The 18,042-nt window shown below is 42.1% G+C and overlaps 1 protein-coding gene across 7 annotated transcripts in view; it reads left to right on the top strand.

The window, feature by feature from the left end:
- The window catches only part of CSNK1D (casein kinase 1 delta), a 45,417-nt gene that overhangs the window by 20,774 nt on the left and 6,601 nt on the right, over nucleotides 1-18,042 (top strand). For 2 of the 7 annotated variants that reach the window (XM_070937620.1, XM_070937619.1), the window contains exon 8: nucleotides 11,771-11,910. In XM_070937620.1, the coding sequence (XP_070793721.1) occupies nucleotides 11,771-11,910 (140 nt within the window). Of the gene's footprint in view, nucleotides 1-11,770; nucleotides 11,911-12,206; nucleotides 13,056-14,527; nucleotides 14,658-17,181; nucleotides 17,712-18,042 lie in introns of those variants that run through there. The other 5 variants (XM_070937617.1, XM_070937618.1, XM_070937621.1 and 2 more) reach the window with 5 other exon arrangements.

Raw genomic sequence — 18,042 nt, forward strand, 5'->3', positions numbered from 1 at the left:
CTGGTTGCTGTGCTGTTATTCAGAGCTCTCTTGTACACCTGTGCCAATGTTACACATGTTGTGAGATGTGCAAAATTGTGTCAGAAAATGAATGTTTCATTTCATCCATCGTATTTGGAAATGTTCACTGAGGAAACTGCTTAACAGGAATTAGTATACATTTTAGAACAATAAAAGTTATTGAACTAAATTTTCTAGATTGAATTAGGGTTCACCGCAAGCCAACTATTTATGTGTTTACAAATTGTGCCTCCACTTATAACCACAATTAGGACCAGAATTTATGTTGTTAAACAAACTGGTCATTAAGTGAGGCACTCATGTGTCTGCCTCTGTCAACAACCACAATATCAGCACTCCCCGTTATGTTGTTAAACAAGTTTGTTGGTCATTAAACAGAGTCCTAGGTAAGGAGCATGGGGTGCCAGAAGGGTTGGTGGGAGAAATCCTGGGAGGCCCAGTTCAGGAACTGAAAATCCTCCCTGCAGAAACCTAAGCAGGATTTTCAGCTCCTGATCGAACAGACACTTGTGAGTCCTTTGCCAGATCACCCAGTGCCTCCCCCATCACCAGAGTCACCCACGTTCCTTACCTTACCATAATACCCTTCTGCTCTCTCTTTTTTTCTTTTTTCTTTATTATTACATATAAAAATTCCATTTCTAAATAAACTGTGTTGTCTGGGTACAAATAATTTTAGGAAATAATAGTCATAATGTTTACAATATTATTCATTACATTACATTGGTTTTAGTCATCATCATCATCATCATCATAACGTATCCATTTAAGCAAACCTTCCTTATAACATTAGTCCTTCTTTTTTTGTATTTCCATGTTTCTAACTTCTGTTTTTATTGGCTAACCCAGGGGTGGCTCAGGAATTCTGGGAGTTGAAGTCCACAGGTTGTAAAAGAGCCACATTTGCCCACCCCTGGGCTAACCATTGGTAAAATAAGTCCCATGTTAAGTATTCAATTTCTTCCTTTCTCTTAATTTTAAGTGTTAGTCTATCCATTTCTGCACATTCTAATATTTTTTTAATTACATTTTCATCTGTAGGGATCTCTTTACTTTTCCATTGTTATGCAAATAAAATTCTAGCTGCAGTTAATACGTGTAAAATCAAATATGTATTCCCCTTGTTTCCAGTAAGATGCCCAACAAAAATATTTCTGGTTTTAAATCTATATGTTGCTTTATCATTTTTTCCAACCATGAATGTATTTTTGTCCAGTATTTTTTGCCTTTGGGCATGTCCAACACATATAATACAAACCAGGTGTCTGATTCAGGGTGGATTTGATTTAAATCAAACTGATTTAAATCATGATTTAAATCATGATTTAAATCACGATTTAAATCATGATTTAAATCACGATTTAAATCACGTCAGTAAGGCTTGATTTAAATCATAGTTTTCTACATAAAGACTAATTCTTGCTGGTATAACTTTAATATGCAAGTAGATGAAGATTTTTAGAATAACAACTTTTCGTATTAGTTTTTTTATCCCCAGTTTAATAGGTTAATCATTCATATTTGGACAACTTTTCTATTGTACTTAGGAGAAAAATAATCATTACCTTAATAATAACAATTTAAATAGATTTATTCAACTGAAATAATAACATTACAGCATATGTTATTTGCTTAAACAAACATCATGTTTGTTAACTAATTTGGCTAAACAAAATATATATATTTTAAGAAACTTAGACTGTCAGCCCAGCCTACACATGAAAAACTTAAATACTGTCCTCTGTAGCTCACTCGTCATCTTCATCTTCTTCTTTGTTCATAATCTGGAAAAGAAAAACAAGCTTTCCTGCTTTATCGGGTCCCAAACGATTTCTCAATTTAGAATGAATGAGTCCAAAGGAAGAGAATATTCTTTCAACACCTGCAGAAGAAGCTACTGCTGTTAAAAGTGAAATCATTACTTGAACAGTCTCTAAATCCAAGTGCTTAAGTGATTTCCACCAGTTCACTGGTGTGACTTTCTTTAAAATATCTTCAGGAAACATATATTTCTTGAATGGTTCCCCTATAGTTGGCATTACAGATGGATGATTGCTGGATACTCATGTCATAGCTAACTCCTCTTCCTCAGCACTTAAGTTTTGACTGTGATACTGGATATTGACAATATTTGCCAAAAAATGAGCTGGAGACAGTACTTGTCCCATTCGTTTTTTTTAATGCTTGTAATTTAATTCTGTCCATGTGTAGTTCTGTTTTTAAATGTTCACTCAGTTCCTTCCAAATTTCAACAGCATCAGCAATAAAACAGCTATTTTTCTGTATTTTGTTTAAAGCTTCAGAGATGGGTTTCAGGATGCTCAGCATATGTTCAACATTTCTCTTAAGCCCAGTGTTGAGGATTTTGGCAGTGACAGTGCCATCTATTTTATCTTGATTTTCTTCACAAACTGTCATCAGAATAGGCCAGTTCTTGATATACTGCTCAAAACAGTCCACTACAGAGTTCCATCTAACATCTTGTGGGAGCGTTAGCTTGGTTCCACCCATCCTTTTCAGAGCTGCTGCAGCAAAATTGCTAAATACAGAAGTATTTAGCAATTTCAACAACATTAGTCTTTATTTCTGGAACACTTAAGTCTTTGGCTAAGAGCAGCAAATGAGCACTGCAACCATATGTTATTAGCTTTGTATTCCCTTCCTGCTCTTCTCCAACGCGCAGCTTGGAGAATCCAAAGCTTCGGGTTGTTCAGCAGTTGATAGCCTACACTGAGTGTGTTCCTTTAAGAGATTTCTCTTCAGACACGCCCACTTGCTCAACAGAGTCCCAGTTTAGTTCACTCAGTTGAGCCTGTGACACTGTTTGAATTTTTCTCTATATTTCTCTACTAAACTGTTCCTGAAGCTTTGGATTCTCTTCATAATTTTCTGCATTTTTGTTGGATTAAATTTCTCTCTTCGATTGGTTGGCCAGGGGTGAGTTTTGCCTGCCACCTCAGGCAGGCTGTCTGGGACTTTTTACCTTCTCCGGGACCCTGGCCACTTATCTGAATCCCCGTTCCACTTTATAGCCGCTGGCGTGTGGGTAGGTTTCCTGGCCTGGCCGGTAACACCGCCCCCGCCCCTTGGACTTGATCTTGGACATTAGCGGCTTGGGATAGTTGCCCTGCTCCCAGCGGCAACTTTCTCATTTAAATTTGATCTGGTGGCTGGCGCTGGGATCGCTTCTGAACGATCGCGCGCCTGGGAAGCACAGGGACAACGCCGCAACTTCCCCTTGCCGATACTTCAATCAGCAGCTTCAATTTTAAATCGCAAGTGGCTTTTCTCAGCTCCAGTCGTCCCACGCAGCCCTGGAAGTTCTTCTGAGGCTTCAGCTGCTCTTCTCTATCGTTGGCTTCCCTCCTCGTCCTCTCGCTTGCTGGGCAGCGGCGCTAGGAGCATTTGACATTTTCGCGCCCTTTTTCGCCCACCTCAGCGCTCAGAGCCGCCATTTGTGACAGCTCACGCCAAGTTGCCTGTCCCTCCGGCGAGCCTTCTCTAACCCTCCCTACAGCTGGGCACCTCGCTTCCACCATCAGGGGAGGCGATAAGCAAAGGACTCCCTGCCAGAAAAATCATTTATTCTTCTGCAGCCCTCCCCTGAAGCCATTCCCTCCACCCTGGTGCAAGGAAGTCAACGGCTGTTTTATTCTGCCCAGCAACTGCCTTGCGCATGCGCAGTTGGCTGCTGGAAGCCAAAGCCTCCTGCTGGCAATTTCTGGGGCTTATGACATTGCCTCTGTGTTATAACTGTTGGAGTTCTTAGTTCTCCCATTGTTCTTTGGACTTACCTGCTGTGCTTCTTTTGGTTCTTCTACTGTAATCATCTGTTTTTACATTTAAAAAAAAAAAAAAAAGAAAGAAAAAGAAAAGAAAAGAAAAGATCCTGATTAATTCACATTCAGTTATAAATATTAATTAAAAAAAAAAAAAACTTATCTACATAACCATAAAAATATAAGATACTTACTTGAAATTCATCTTCATCATCTATTAAAAAAAAAAAAAAAAATTAATAATAATAATATAATAATAATAATAAAAAAAAAAAAAAAAAAAAAACAACGAACGGGAAAGAGACAGAACAGGAAGCGAAGGTTCCGACATGGCAGAACGTGCTCTCTCCTCGGATCTGGAGGACAACAACAGCTCTCCCGAGCGCCTCCACGAACAGGCCAAGCAGCGTAAAAGGTCCCGGAAACGCGCTGCGCATCCGTCTTCGTCGGCTGCTCCATGTTCTAAAAAGACAAAACACTCATCAGCTGCTGACAAGGACGCCTCCAGGAGACACAAGGCCCTGGAGCGCCAGTTCGAGAAAGCGCGCAGCCAGTCAAGGCAGGCGGCACTCACTCACTTACCGACGCCACTCTCGCCCGTTGTCGAAGCTACGGTCCAGCCCGTCCATCAGGCTCCTCAACAACATTTGCAACCGTTGTATCAATCGCCAAACATGGAAGTTTTCCCTGAGGCTTTTTCGACACACTGCTTGGAACCGGTGGACCTCTCGTGTAGTGCCATTCTTCCTCGGCGGTCTCAGCCGGAGGCAACCTTTACTCCCACGGCGGCAGGCTTGCGCGCCACGGAGGCAGCTCCTCCACCTTCTCAGTATGATATTCATCAGATCATCTCTGACACGGTTACCAGGACACTGGCAGCAACTTCTCAACAAGCTGCACCATATGGAGCCTGGCCTCAGCCACGTTTTCCTCCTCCTCTGGCCCGGGACTCTCAACAGGTCCCTGCCCAGTATCAGACTATGACGCATGGGTCCGAGCTCTATCTGGACCATGGTCACCGCGAGGAGTCTTCTTCGGAGGAGGGAGAGTGCGACCCGTCGGATATGGACTTATCTGATGATGCAGATATGCCACCCGAAAAGCCAGCCTTTTCTGGGCTCTTTCGGCCCTCGCTGTTCAAATCGCTCCTGCGCAAGGCCAAGTTGGCCACAAATATGGCTGACCCAGTCTCTCAAGTTGATCAACCCGGTACCTCTCAACAACATGAGGCCTTGTTTACGGCGCCTAAGGCGCAAGCGGACTTTATTCCATGTCCACAGCTTTTTTCTGAGGTGGTCCAACGATCCTGGACCACGCCCTCCTCCTTGCCCGCTCCTTCGGGCCTAGACAAAAAGCTTTATTGTTCTGCGCCTAGTCTCCAAGATCTCCTTCAGTTACCGACTGTAGACGCGCCAGTGGCCAATCTGACGGCTTCCTCTGTAATTTCCAACGACGTCGCCGACGGTTTGCGCTCAGAGGACCGAAAAGCTGAGTTTAACTTCCGACGTACTCACAACGCGGCCGCCTGGGCGGTTAGGGCAGCCACCTCAGCTTCCTTCTTCAGTCGTGCCTGCTTAATCTGGCTCCGCCAACTTCACGAGCGCCTTCCCCCGGCGGATTCACGCCTCCGCCAAGACGTCAACAAACTGGTGGCGGCTACTGAATATACGGCGGACGCTTCGCTCAATGCCGCGAAGTTCGCTTCGCGCGCCCTGGTGTCGTCCGTCACATCTCGCCGTCTATTATGGCTTAAAAATTGGAGAGCTGATGCCAAGTCTAGGTGGCGCCTCGCCTCAACTCCATATAAGGGTTCCCGTCTTTTTGGAGAGGCCTTAGACCCCATCCTTGTCGAGGACAAGGATAAACGGAAGGTGATGCCATCCTCGTATAAGAGGGCAGATCGTAGACCATCGTCCTACTTCACCAGGCAGCCCTTTCGGAACGACTCCGGCCCTTCGGGGTCCTTCTCCTCAAGGCCCTATTCTCAAGGATTCGACCGTTCCCTCGATAGATCCTCCTTCAGAGACCGTGGTCGAAAGGCCTCAGCACCCAAACGGCCATTTCGAGGTACGGGATCCCGTACCTTTCGAAGAGGGAAGTGACTACATCCATCTTCCCATTGGCGGCCGTCTGACTCATTTTCTTCCCCAGTGGGAGATCTCGACGTCGGACGCCTGGGTGCTCCAGACAATCCGTCTTGGCCTTACCCTGGAGTTCCGCTCCAGACCTCCCTCACACTTTGTCCAATGCCCTATTTCTCCCAACCTGGACAAGCGCCAGCTAATGGAGGCAGAAATCCATCACCTGCTTCAAATCCAAGCCATCGAACCGGTTCCCCACCATCATCGCGGGACCGGCTTCTATTCAATTTTCTTCCTGGTCCCCAAATCATCCGGGGGTCACAGAGGCATCCTAGATCTCAAGAGGCTGAACGAATTTATAGTATATCATCAGTTCAAAATGGAGTCCCTCCGATCAATTCTGGCTTCCATTCGACCATCGGACTGGATGACCTCTATCGATTTGAAAGAAGCTTACCTCCACGTACCCATACGACTGTCCCATCGTCGTTTCCTACGCTTTGCCTACAACAACAGGCATTACCAATACAGAGCAATGCCCTTCGGCCTCTCCTCCGCCCCAAGGGCCTTTACAAAGCTCCTGGCAGCAGTGGCGGCCCATCTACGTCAACATCCGGTCCGGCTCCACTGCTACTTGGACGATATCCTAGTGCTCTCCCCTTCTCCGGCCCGGGCATCCCGAGACCTAGAAGTGGTGTGTTGCTGCCTTTGTCATCATGGCTTCTCCCTCAACATCCCGAAAAGCCAACTGCAGCCCACTACTCACATCCTTCACCTAGGGACAATAATAGATTCCGTAAGGGGTCAGGTGTTCCTGTCAACGGACCGGTGTTCCAGTCTCCAGTCATTAACATCACAGGTCCTCTCCTCTCTGAAGGTGACCTTGCTGCTCCTGTCCCGCCTGCTCGGCAAAATGATTTCCTGCCTGTCTGTCGTACCTTGGGCGAGATTCCATTCACGCCAGCTCCAATGGTTCCTCCTCCCCTTTCAGAGAGCCAGGAGGAGCAACTCTCCCACACAAGTTTCCCTCCCGCCAGAGGTCGCAAGGTCTCTCCTCTGGTGGTCCTCCCAGAGCCTACGTCAGGGCAGCTACTTCCAGAATCTACAGCGCCTGGTAGTGACAACGGACGCCAGCCTGACGGGATGGGGAGGTCATCTTTTATCCCACATTGCCCAGGGAACGTGGTCAGCAGAGGAGAGCCTCAACGGGATCAATTGGTTGGAACTCCGTGCGATCCGCCTCTCCCTCCAACGGTTCCAGCAGATTGTGTCGGGGCACCATGTCCTGATACGCACGGACAATGTAACAGCAAAGGAGCACGTGAACCGCCAGGGGGGGACTCGCTCGGGTCCATTGATGGAGGAAACGACCCTACTGCTGATCTGGGCGGAGACGCACGTCCTGTCCCTTGTGGCGGAGCACATCGCCGGGACCACGAACATCACAGCGGACTGGCTCAGCAGGCAACACTTGGACCACGCCGAGTGGCGACTTCACCCAGATCTGTTCGCCGAGATCGTCCGCAGATTCGGCACGCCTCTAATCGATCTATTTGCCAGCCGCGACAACACTCACCTCCCCAGGTTCTTCACCCGGTACCAGTGCCCTCAGGCGGAGGGAGTCGACGCCCTCGCCTCTCCCTGGCCCAGGGGTCTCCTCTATGCCTTTCCCCCTCTACCGCTCCTTCCTCGTCTGATCCGCAGGATAATAGCAGACAGGGCAGACGTCGTTCTGGTCGCACCCCACTGGCCTCGGAGGTCCTGGTTTGCGGATCTGGTGGACCTGTCGGTGGCACGGCCGTGGAGGATTCCAGGGGACAGGATCGTTCTCAGCCAGGGGGTCATTCTGCACCCAGACCCGCAGTGGTTGCAGTTGACCGCCTGGCGCTTGAACGGATCTTGCTAAGGCGAGCCAACGTGCCTAGCAATGCGATCCCCACGATTCAGGCGTCAAGACGGCCGTCAACATGCCGCATTTATAACGCAACCTGGAACTCCTTCTGCTCCTGGTGTGCTAAATTCCACCTGGATCCAACGTCTGCTTCTGTCCCCGAAGTGCTGGGATTCCTTCAGCGAGGCATGGACAAGCACCTTGCGCCTAACACTCTTCGTCGCCAAGTTGCTGCACTTAGTACGGTCCTTTCGACTTCTGCAAAGCTTCCTCTCTCCCAGGACCCGACGATTCGTGACTTTCTGCGAGGGGCATCCAACCTGCGCCCTCCTGTTATACATCGATACCCGACCTGGGATTTGACTCTGGTCCTTCAGGCCCTCATGCACCCTCCATTTGAACCTCTCGCCTCCATCAGCCTCCGCTTTCTGACTCTCAAGGTGGCGTTTCTGGTCGCGATTACTTCGGCTCGCCATGTCTCCGAACTAGCTGCACTGTCTGTGAGAAGCGACCTTTGTGTCTTCCATGCAAATCGCGTGGTACTAAGACTAGACCCCTCATTCCTGCCTAAAGTAAATTCCACATTCCATCGAGCCCAGGAATTGATCCTTCCGGACTTCTGCCCCGATCCTCGACATCCTCGGGAAGCGGACTGGCACCTGCTAGATGTCCGACGGGCTCTGCGCCGGTATATTAAGCGGACTGAGCATTTCCGGAAATCTGAATCGCTCTTCATTTCCTTTCTGCCCGCTTCCATGGGCCGGAAGGTTTCTTCCACGACAATTGGGAGATGGATTAAATCCTGCATCTCTAGGGCTTATTCGGCTCGGAACAAACCGGTTCCGCAGAGAATTCTTCCACACTCCACCAGGAGCGCCGCCACTACGGCCGCCTGGGCCATTAATGCCTCCATTTCCGACATATGCAGGGCGGCTACCTGGTCATCCTTGAACCCCTTCATCAGGCACTACAAGGTGGATTCCTTTGCCTCGGCGGAGGCATCCTTCGGCCGCCGGGTGCTCCAAGCTGTATGCAACTCTTCAGACGACGTACAGCAGCCGGGTTCCCTCCCTGTCTGAACTTGCTTGGGTAAATCCCGAAGCTTTGGATTCTCCAAGCTGCGCGTTGGAGAACGGACGTTGCTTACCTGAACGTCCCTTCTCGACGCGCAGCTGGAGAATCCAACCCACCCAGCTGGCTGCTGGACATTCCTTCCTGACGCTCTACTGCTCCTTACTTCGTGAACAAAACTGGGACTCTGTTGAGCAAGTGGGCGTGTCTGAAGAGAAATCTCTTAAAGGAACACACTCAGTGTAGGCTATCAACTGCTGAACAACCCGAAGCTTTGGATTCTCCAGCTGCGCGTCGAGAAGGGACGTTCAGGTAAGCAACGTCCGTTCTAAATTTCTTCTCATCTTGGATACATTTGCAGCATTGTCTGTGACCAAACTGCGTACTAGACATTTGAATTTTTGTTCACGTTATTATAGCTTTTACTGCCACTTCTTGTAAGTATTCTGCTGTGTGTGCATTTCCTGACGTATCAATTGTTTGTGCAAGGAAGACTTTCCCTTTTTCTGTTGTTATACAAGCACACACAATAGGATCATTGTGGACATTACTCCACCCATCAATACTTAGGTTAACAATTCTACCCTCCAGAGCTGTTGCACATTGCTCCATTTCTCTGTCATACACTTTATCCAGCAGTTTCCCTGCAACATCTGCTCTGCTGGGTGGACTGTATCCTGGTCTCAGTGACTGAACCGTATTAATGAAATGTGGGTTCTCAGTCAGACGGAAAGAAGAGTTCGTTGCATAAACAAACTGGGCAATTTTTTCATCAATTAACTCTTTTTCTAATCTGCTAGTTTTTATCACAAATTTATCTATGGTGGTTCTAGGAGGGAAGGGTTTTTTCTTTCTTTTAGGTGATAGTGATATGTGGCTGTGGGTGTCTGATGATGATGATGCTAATGAAGCACTATCCTGGATGGATAACTCTGAAACTGTAGAACAGGAGGATGGTGATCTTGAAGGTGGATAGTTTCCAGAATCCATGAATTCCCCTAAACAAAAAAGTCAATGCTGTTATTTTATTGTTTATGCAATTTCTGCTTATTGTACACAGCACTGCCCCAAAAGGAATATTTGCTTTTCTTCATAACTATACCAAATGACAGTAACATGCAGTAATAATAAGAAATATAATTTTGCTCAAACATGACAGTTCAAGGCAGTCTTTAGAAATATGATTCAATAAGATCCTGCCTGTTCAAATGTGTTTCTTTGGTCATCTTCATCACAGCACTTCTCATGATGTTGCCTCATTCGGGCCACCAGGCCTTGCATTTCTTTGTTGCAGTGTTTGCAGTTTGCACGCATGCCTGCCTTACCGATAGGTAAAGGAACTTCATTAAAATATTGCCAAACTGGATCTCTTTTATGGCCTGCTGCCATTACAGGTTTTTTCCTCCAAGGAAAGAATGTGATAAACCTCAGGTCATACACATAAAAAGATCCAAAGACTTGTCTGTCTGTGGCTGTGCAGTATTGTGCTCAGAAAGTTTCACTTTCATTTTGTACTGCTTGTCTGCTTGCCCCTTCCTCCTCACACTTAGTTTCACTTTCTTCTTGTGCAGATCTATTCCACTCCAAACAATCAGAAAAATATTGTTTCTATTCTATTCACTGAACTTCTTGAAACTTAGCACTGAAGGGGTTGATTCTTTATTCATAGGTTTGTAGAACAATAGGATTAAGGTCTTTTTCTCAACTCTGTTCACGTTATAACATTTTTGCTGAGTCAAATTCAGTTTTGAGAACTGCAAAAGTAAACCAAGCATCTGTGATAATATCTTGTAGGCAGAGAAACTGCCCAATAATCTTAAAAAAACCTCTGGAAGAGCATGACATTGTGAATGGATTAATGGAATTCATTTACCAAAAAAATTAAACATATACAGCCTTATTCTACATAATTAAAAAACTAATCTTTATTTCATGATGGAATAACCTTTGGATGGTAATATATTTTCCTCAAAAAGCATTTTATTTAAAAAAATCCAATTTAAATAAAAAAAAATCTTGATTTTTTTTTTTTATTTTTTTTAAAAAATCATTGATTTTTATCCACCCTGGTCTGATTACATTTCCAACATTTAGTGGACATGTATTTAAACATCTCTGCTCTCTCTGAAAGGGCTACCCACCAAAGGATTTTAGCTCCCCTTCGTGCAGGGAAGGGCTCCTTTGGTGGGGTGCAGAAATGGAGTTGAAATCTTCAAGAGTCCTTTCAGTAGATGGCAGCAGCTTGCAATCTTTCCTGCTGCTTCTCCTTTGACGTTCTGGGGAAATTAGCAGAGATTACAAATGGCAACTACATGTTGTCAGGCACCCAGATCTCAATAATGTAATCGTGGAGGTAATGGTATAACATTTTGTGTGTCTAGAACAGGCTTTATGGCCTGTAAAGCACTCTTTCATTGTTATTTCAAGCTATTGTTAAACAAATGGTCGTAAATTGACAACTGCCTATATAAGATTTACATCCCAGCTTTCATTCAGGAGTTCAAGACAGTATACATAAGTTACACTGCACTGATAATGTTACCTTGTTGAGTAATAAATGTCAGCAAGCAGACAGCAAAGCCCAAAGAATACGAAGGACTTCACAGTTCAACCCTAAGCTACAGATACTGTATACACTTCTATTGGAATATGTAATAGTCCCTCCTCCAATTTTTTCCAACAACAATTCTATAAGGCAGATTGGGTTTAGAATGAGTGACTGACTCAGAGCTACCCAGGGAGCTTTCATGATTTTCGATAGATTAGAACCAGGGTCTCCCTAATGCCAGTTCAACATTTAATCACAGTGATTTATATACTATCTCCCACAAGAACTTCTATAGAACTCTGGAATAACTTGTAGCCAATTTTTTCTATGTAAAAAAAAATCTGATAATGATAGTTTCCTTTTTTTCTTTTTTGGTCAGCAAATACATCTCCTCGGCCAGTTTCTGGAATGGAGCGAGAACGGAAAGTGAGTATGCGATTGCATCGTGGGGCCCCTGTGAATATCTCCTCATCTGATTTAACAGGTCGACAAGATACCTCACGCATGTCAACCTCACAGGTACAAAACTTTTCATTTCATGGGAAAAGAGATAAAGGGGTATAGTGCCGTTTGGCATTCATTTTCAGTTTAGAAATGCTCTGGGCTCTGAATTGAAAGGCCTACCTTAACAGCTGTTACGTTTTAAATACGTTGATCTCTTACTTAATCAGAATCAGCTGATGAATAGCTATTTGTGAAGGCCTCTGATCTTGAGGCTTCAATGTGAAAGAGGGACTAATAGCTGTGGAATCTATAGGTGGGTACCTGGGTGCCTCCTTTGCTTAATCCCTTTTTGGGCCTTTGTGTATTTGCAGGGTACAGATTTTTAACAGCCATGGACATTTCAGTGACTTTTGCTATATATTCTCTGTGAATCGTCAACTCACATAAAGATCATGTTTTTTCTTAACCACTACAGATCTCGGAAACCTTGTGCAAATGAATGAATATTAGTATTTGTTAAATTTGATGAAGAAGAATCAATAAGCATTCTTCCTTTAACGTTGATCAGATACAATTTGTCCAGTATTAGAGATGGACAAATTGTGGTAGCTAGTCACTTAGTATCTTGTTTGATAGTGTTCACACACACACACACACACACACACACACACACACACACACCAGTATGAAACCCAGCAACCAACAGTTCTGAGATCTTGACATAATTTGTGGTTGTATTTCCAAATAAATGGCCACTGAATGGGAAATAACTACCAGCTTTTGTCTGGTATAATCATTGTCTGTAATAACATCTATTGTATAAGGAGTTTTTCTGAAGAATATTAAAGGTCTGAAAAAAATGTGATTAATAAGAGATGGAAATAGAAAAGAGTTTCTGATGCTTCCTTTGTATACTTCTGTAATAGTTTGTTAGGTACTGTTCATACATCTCTGATTTTTTTCTTAGCACTTTGAAGAATCCTTTTTAATTTGAGAAGCAGCAATGTTTTTTTAGATTATCTTTGGGCATGTATTATTATTCGAAACACATAGCTAAATTAGAGTAATAGTGAAATCTGAATACGTCTGCAGTAGTCAAGTACCTTGACTTTGGGACCATTAATCAGGAGTTGCAATTTTTCCCATAAAGCATAAATCATGTTTTAAAATATATGTCAGACATTCAAAGTACATCTGTATCAGGTTTCAACACATTGTGTAACTGGCTATAAATTTAAAGATTTTCAATGTATAAAGGCCAGCATATTCTAGAAGAATATGCGTTTTCTGCATTTTACAAAAGAATAATGTTAATATTATTTGTGTATTTCTAAACAAAAGACAAACACTTATCAAACTACTGAATTAGTTGTAATTTTTTTGTTTCATTTCACTATATGTGGTATGTAATCACATCAGATTGGAGGTTCATATATAACAAGCTACAAAACTGAATTTTGACTTGTAAATTGTTCAACAATGAAATATTGGTCTTGGGATCCTATATCTGCATTCAAGTGTCTTTTTAAAAGACTGAGAATTTAGAAACAATAAGTTTGAATTAGATGCTAATAGGAGAGCGTATTATAAATATTTGGAAAGTGAGTCAGAAAACAAGTGTTTTTCAGAGCCTTGATAAAATGGACTGTAATTCTGTCAACTGAAGTCATCAAATAGCAAACGTTTTTACAGGTGAATAGGATGGCAGTGTAGATGTTTTAACTATAAAAAAATGATTTTAGCATCAGAGGTTAATAAAGAGGCTCAAAGATTTGTAACAGAAGTGGAAAACTCACCCAAACAAGAATTATGGGTGGATATAAAAGTAGTCTATAAAAGCATTAGTGATTACAAATAAACAACCACACCCTGGCTGCAAAAATTCAGAAGACCATTAGATACCAGCAAAGAATCAAAGTTTGCTTTCTGCCCTCCAGTAACAATTTGTATTTTTCGTTTTGGGTACGAGTAGCTCTACTGACACTATTGTTTGCAGTTAGAAAAGGAGGAAAGGTGGTTCTTATTAGGAATCCAGACAGAATTGTATTTAATAAATGTTCATAGCATTGCTCATTAAGGCCCAATTAATAAAACTTTGATTGTTCATAGCACACTTTAATAGATGAAAGATATGTAATCTGAATTTATGCCAAAAGGATATTTGATACAGAACAATCTCTAAAGCAATACTAAAAAGATCTCTGATCAGAGAATAACTGAAAGGATTATATAACTTAAAAGTTTCAGCTCTACAGGAAGATAGCTTTTATTACCTAATGCAAGTTTTTGCAATCAAGAACTTAAATAACATGACTATTTTCTGCAGATCCAAGGTCTTTAACATACTAATAAATTATTTATCATTGTAATTATAACTACTTCTATATTATTTTTCTTGAATTTCTTTATATTGAAGTAGATGGTGGTCTGAATATAGTTCTGAAATACTTGCTTCTATTATTTTTGGTGAGCAATTATTTCAGAAAATACTTCATTATGCATTACTCAAAGTTGTAATAAATAAAATGGTGCTCTCCATGTCTCTAAAAGAAGGGCACACTTCCTTACCTGCTAACAAATATATTTATCTCTAGGGCTTGAGTAAATATATCCTATGGGAGATTTGCTAATTTTGAAAAATGAAACCTTATGAGGTTTTGAGACTCTTTCTTTTATCCTTTCATCTGAAAAGCCAAGCTCCTGCAGACCTCGAAGGAAGAGGAAGAAAGTGCGCATTTTAACCTCTTAAGTTACCGGAAATAAAGCACTTTTGGACTCTTGAGATGTAATTATTTGCTTTCCTTTGCATCAAAATCACTGAAGTCCAGCAAGCTATATTATACAAAATATATGTAAATGTTTCTTTGGTTGTGATATTGAATTTAGAAGGCATTAAATTTCAAGCCCATCTTGCCTTAGCCCAGTATTTCTTGGTATACGGTTAATGTTTGCCTTGCACACTTGGGAGGCAACAGCAGCGAATTATTTTTAAATTATTGTTCATTTTATTAATGACTAAGTATAAACTGATAAGGAACAAAAAGCTGCCAATGACTGGATATCATTAATGGTTTAAAGGAGCTGTGAATGATTAGGTACAGGTTACCAAAGATTTTGGAATTTAAATTTTATGCAGATAAAGGGATAGTTTTCAGCCTGAACTCTTAGGTAGTAATAGCTGAATTCCATAGAACAGTATTCTTTATATTCATATTCTTCATACATGCAAAAGCTAAATTCTCCATCTCCATTTACAGTTTTGTGTGTCATTTTTCTAATTAAAAAGACTGCCCCCTCTTCAATATCTTATAGAATAATGCAACTAGCACACAATTCTATTATGTAGACAACTTTTTAAAGTAGTTTCCTATTTCATTGAAAGGAAAACAATTTATCAATTGGCACGATAATTTCAATCATTTTAAATTCCTTTAGGTTGTGAATAATGTAGTGTCTTTTATTTTCATCCAGTTGAATTTGGAATTCTAAGAGCGTGCCTCTTTTGGATTAGGAGCTTAACATTTCTTAAGAGATCAAACCTTCTGTAGCTCCATTGCTGTTCTTGGCTCTTCTTCTTTTACTGGTCCCCAAAAATACTAAAATCCACATATTTCAGAAGTAAATTACAATCCAATTATGCAGATCTGGGTTGCAAAAATCCAAGTAACCAGTATATGGAGGCAGAAATATGCTACTATCTAATAACCATTTGGATTTTTGCAGCCCAAATCCAATACCTCTACATGTGCTAAAATCATTAGATCTCTTGATTTGTATTAAGCAACATTGATTTTCTCTAAATTTAATACTCTAATGCAGTTTGAATTCTTATTTGAATGCAATTGAAATTCCTTTCTGAGATGACTATGAAAGGTTCAATATTTTTTTCATAGTGAAAAGCAATTAGAGTAGGTTTTATAATAAACATTCTGAAAAGTTTCTTTTTTAACATTCTTGCAAAATTAGAATTGTCATCTTATGAAGGAACTAAGAGTCCTGTAGTTACTTCCTAAGGACTATGTGACATCACTGTTTCTTGTTTACTAGCATGTACAGAACAAAGAGACAATAAGGAAGAAGTCTTGCAGACTAGATAGAGAGGTTTTCCCTTTCTAATGCTAAACTGTGATCTAGCACAATATGAACAAGCTTTCACATTAATCAACCGATACAGTCTTCCCTTCTGAATGGCTAGCAAGTGTTTCCCTTAAGAATTAAGTAATTGCAGTTTGACATCTGATCCTTGTATAATTTATTTCATACAGGCCAATTTTAAATTGTAGTTATGGTTTTTGAATATTGGTTTATAACTTTAAAATGTTATAAGATCTAGAGTAAAATGGTCTTCTATCTGGGCTTTCAGAATTAAGAGGAATATTTGCCTTATCATACGCTAGCCAACTAAGCTCTTGTAATTTGCTATTTGATCTTCCACATTCTGCCAGCCCATCATTCCTTGTGCCTGGTTTTGCTATAGAGAAACAAAAATTAGGGTTATCAGGGTTGACTCCTTTTATCAGGGTTGACTCCTTCAAATAGGTGAGCTAGACTGTCAGGGTAGCAAGTTAAGTAGGGCTCCAAACCTTGAGGGGGGGAAATCAAAATTTAAAAATGGAAATCTTTCTGTGTGATGGGGTCACCAATTGCATTGTTCACCTAAGGTATTCGATGGAGGAAGTAATCTAGGTTGCCACAAATGGTACTTCCCATGCTTCAGTGCTATCTTTTCTGGTAACATAAGAGTTATGCCATAGTAAACAGTAAGGGAAGGAAGATTAGAACAGGGATTCCCAACTTTTACAGCTTGGTGGCTCAGGGAGGGGGGAAGGGTGGAGGTGAACCAGCCTGCCACTCAACGCAAGCCAAGCTGTGCCCTTGCATGCCAGCCACTTGTGCGGACTTCTTCCAAATGGGCCATGGCCCGGTAATGGTCCACAGCCCCGGGTTTGGGGACCCCAGATTAGAATTAAAGTTGATTACAGGTAGAGGACCAGGAACAAAACAGTTGGGCCTGGGTTAGAACAGAATACAATACTTTTAATGTTTGGCCAAATAATTCTAAAGCAGACATTTTTATCATTCTCAGATTTCACTCTTAGAACATGGCTTCAGAGATCATGGTCCTTGCTGAAGATAAAATACAGCCTGTGTGCTGTGTATATATTGTGTATGGTCATTGCCCATCCTTTTGCATGGAAATCACTTTCTTCTGAATGTTAAGGATTCAGCACTATTAAATTATGTCAGTTCTTACTTTAGCACCCTGATTAATAATTCTGTCAGCATTAAATCCCAGTTCTGACTCCTTATAGTCAACATTAACTATTTCCTTGGTGACCACTCTAGCAGGTACACCAGGGGATGGGGTGTGAGTGGAGCCGGCTGGGAGCTGAGAATTTGAAGTTGCTGCAAAGAAAGAAGTGCAGGAAGAAGAGCAAATGAGGCAAAAAGCTGAAGATGGTGAAGAAAGAAGAGTTAACACAGAGCAGAGACATGGATTAAAAGGGACATTTTCGTTCTTAAACGTTTGGATGTTCTTGTGAAGTATGAAATAAAACTGCTAAACCGTCTAGGTCCTGCAACCTGGCCAGATTTTTATTTTGGCCTCTGCAGAAACATGCATGCAGTATAAATAGCAATTGATTGTGAGCCAGATGAAAGTGTTTTTACACCTATATGATGGCATGTAAGAGATAAACAAAGATTTTATGAGTGTTGTAGTCCAGCCAGAGTTCTTTATTTGTAATAAGGTAAATCTAGCTTGTAGTGGATAGAAACAGAGTCAGGGTGGAGACAAAAAACATTCAAGTGTCTTACTCTTGTTCAAATCAAACTGATGGATAACATTCAAATAGATCAGAGACCAGGACAGCTGAAGGAGCCATTTCTAAAAGAGCAGAGTTTTGCAGGAGATAATTGCAGTGTTTTGAAGTATCTGTAAACAAAGCCTTGATAATGCTATACACACCTGTTTGGTCCTCATGGGCAAACAGCTGTCAGGATTCATTCAACTTCCACAAATATCTAGTAATGTGTGACAAAATCACAGGCAAGATTTCTCAATATGGAGGACTTGGGTTATGGGTGTGTGTGGGTTTTAATAAGGGGGAAAAGTATTGATCATGTGAGTCTGAAGAAGCCTGAATACATATTTATTACCTTGTGGAGAAATGGATCAGTTGGCTGGATAATTGAAGTTTTAGTCTT

The sequence above is a fragment of the Pituophis catenifer genome, unplaced genomic scaffold (assembly GCF_029215685.1).
Source record: "Pituophis catenifer annectens isolate HBS135680 unplaced genomic scaffold, rPitCat1.0.hap2 SCAF_2, whole genome shotgun sequence".
In the NCBI taxonomy this organism is placed as follows: domain Eukaryota; kingdom Metazoa; phylum Chordata; class Lepidosauria; order Squamata; family Colubridae; genus Pituophis; species Pituophis catenifer.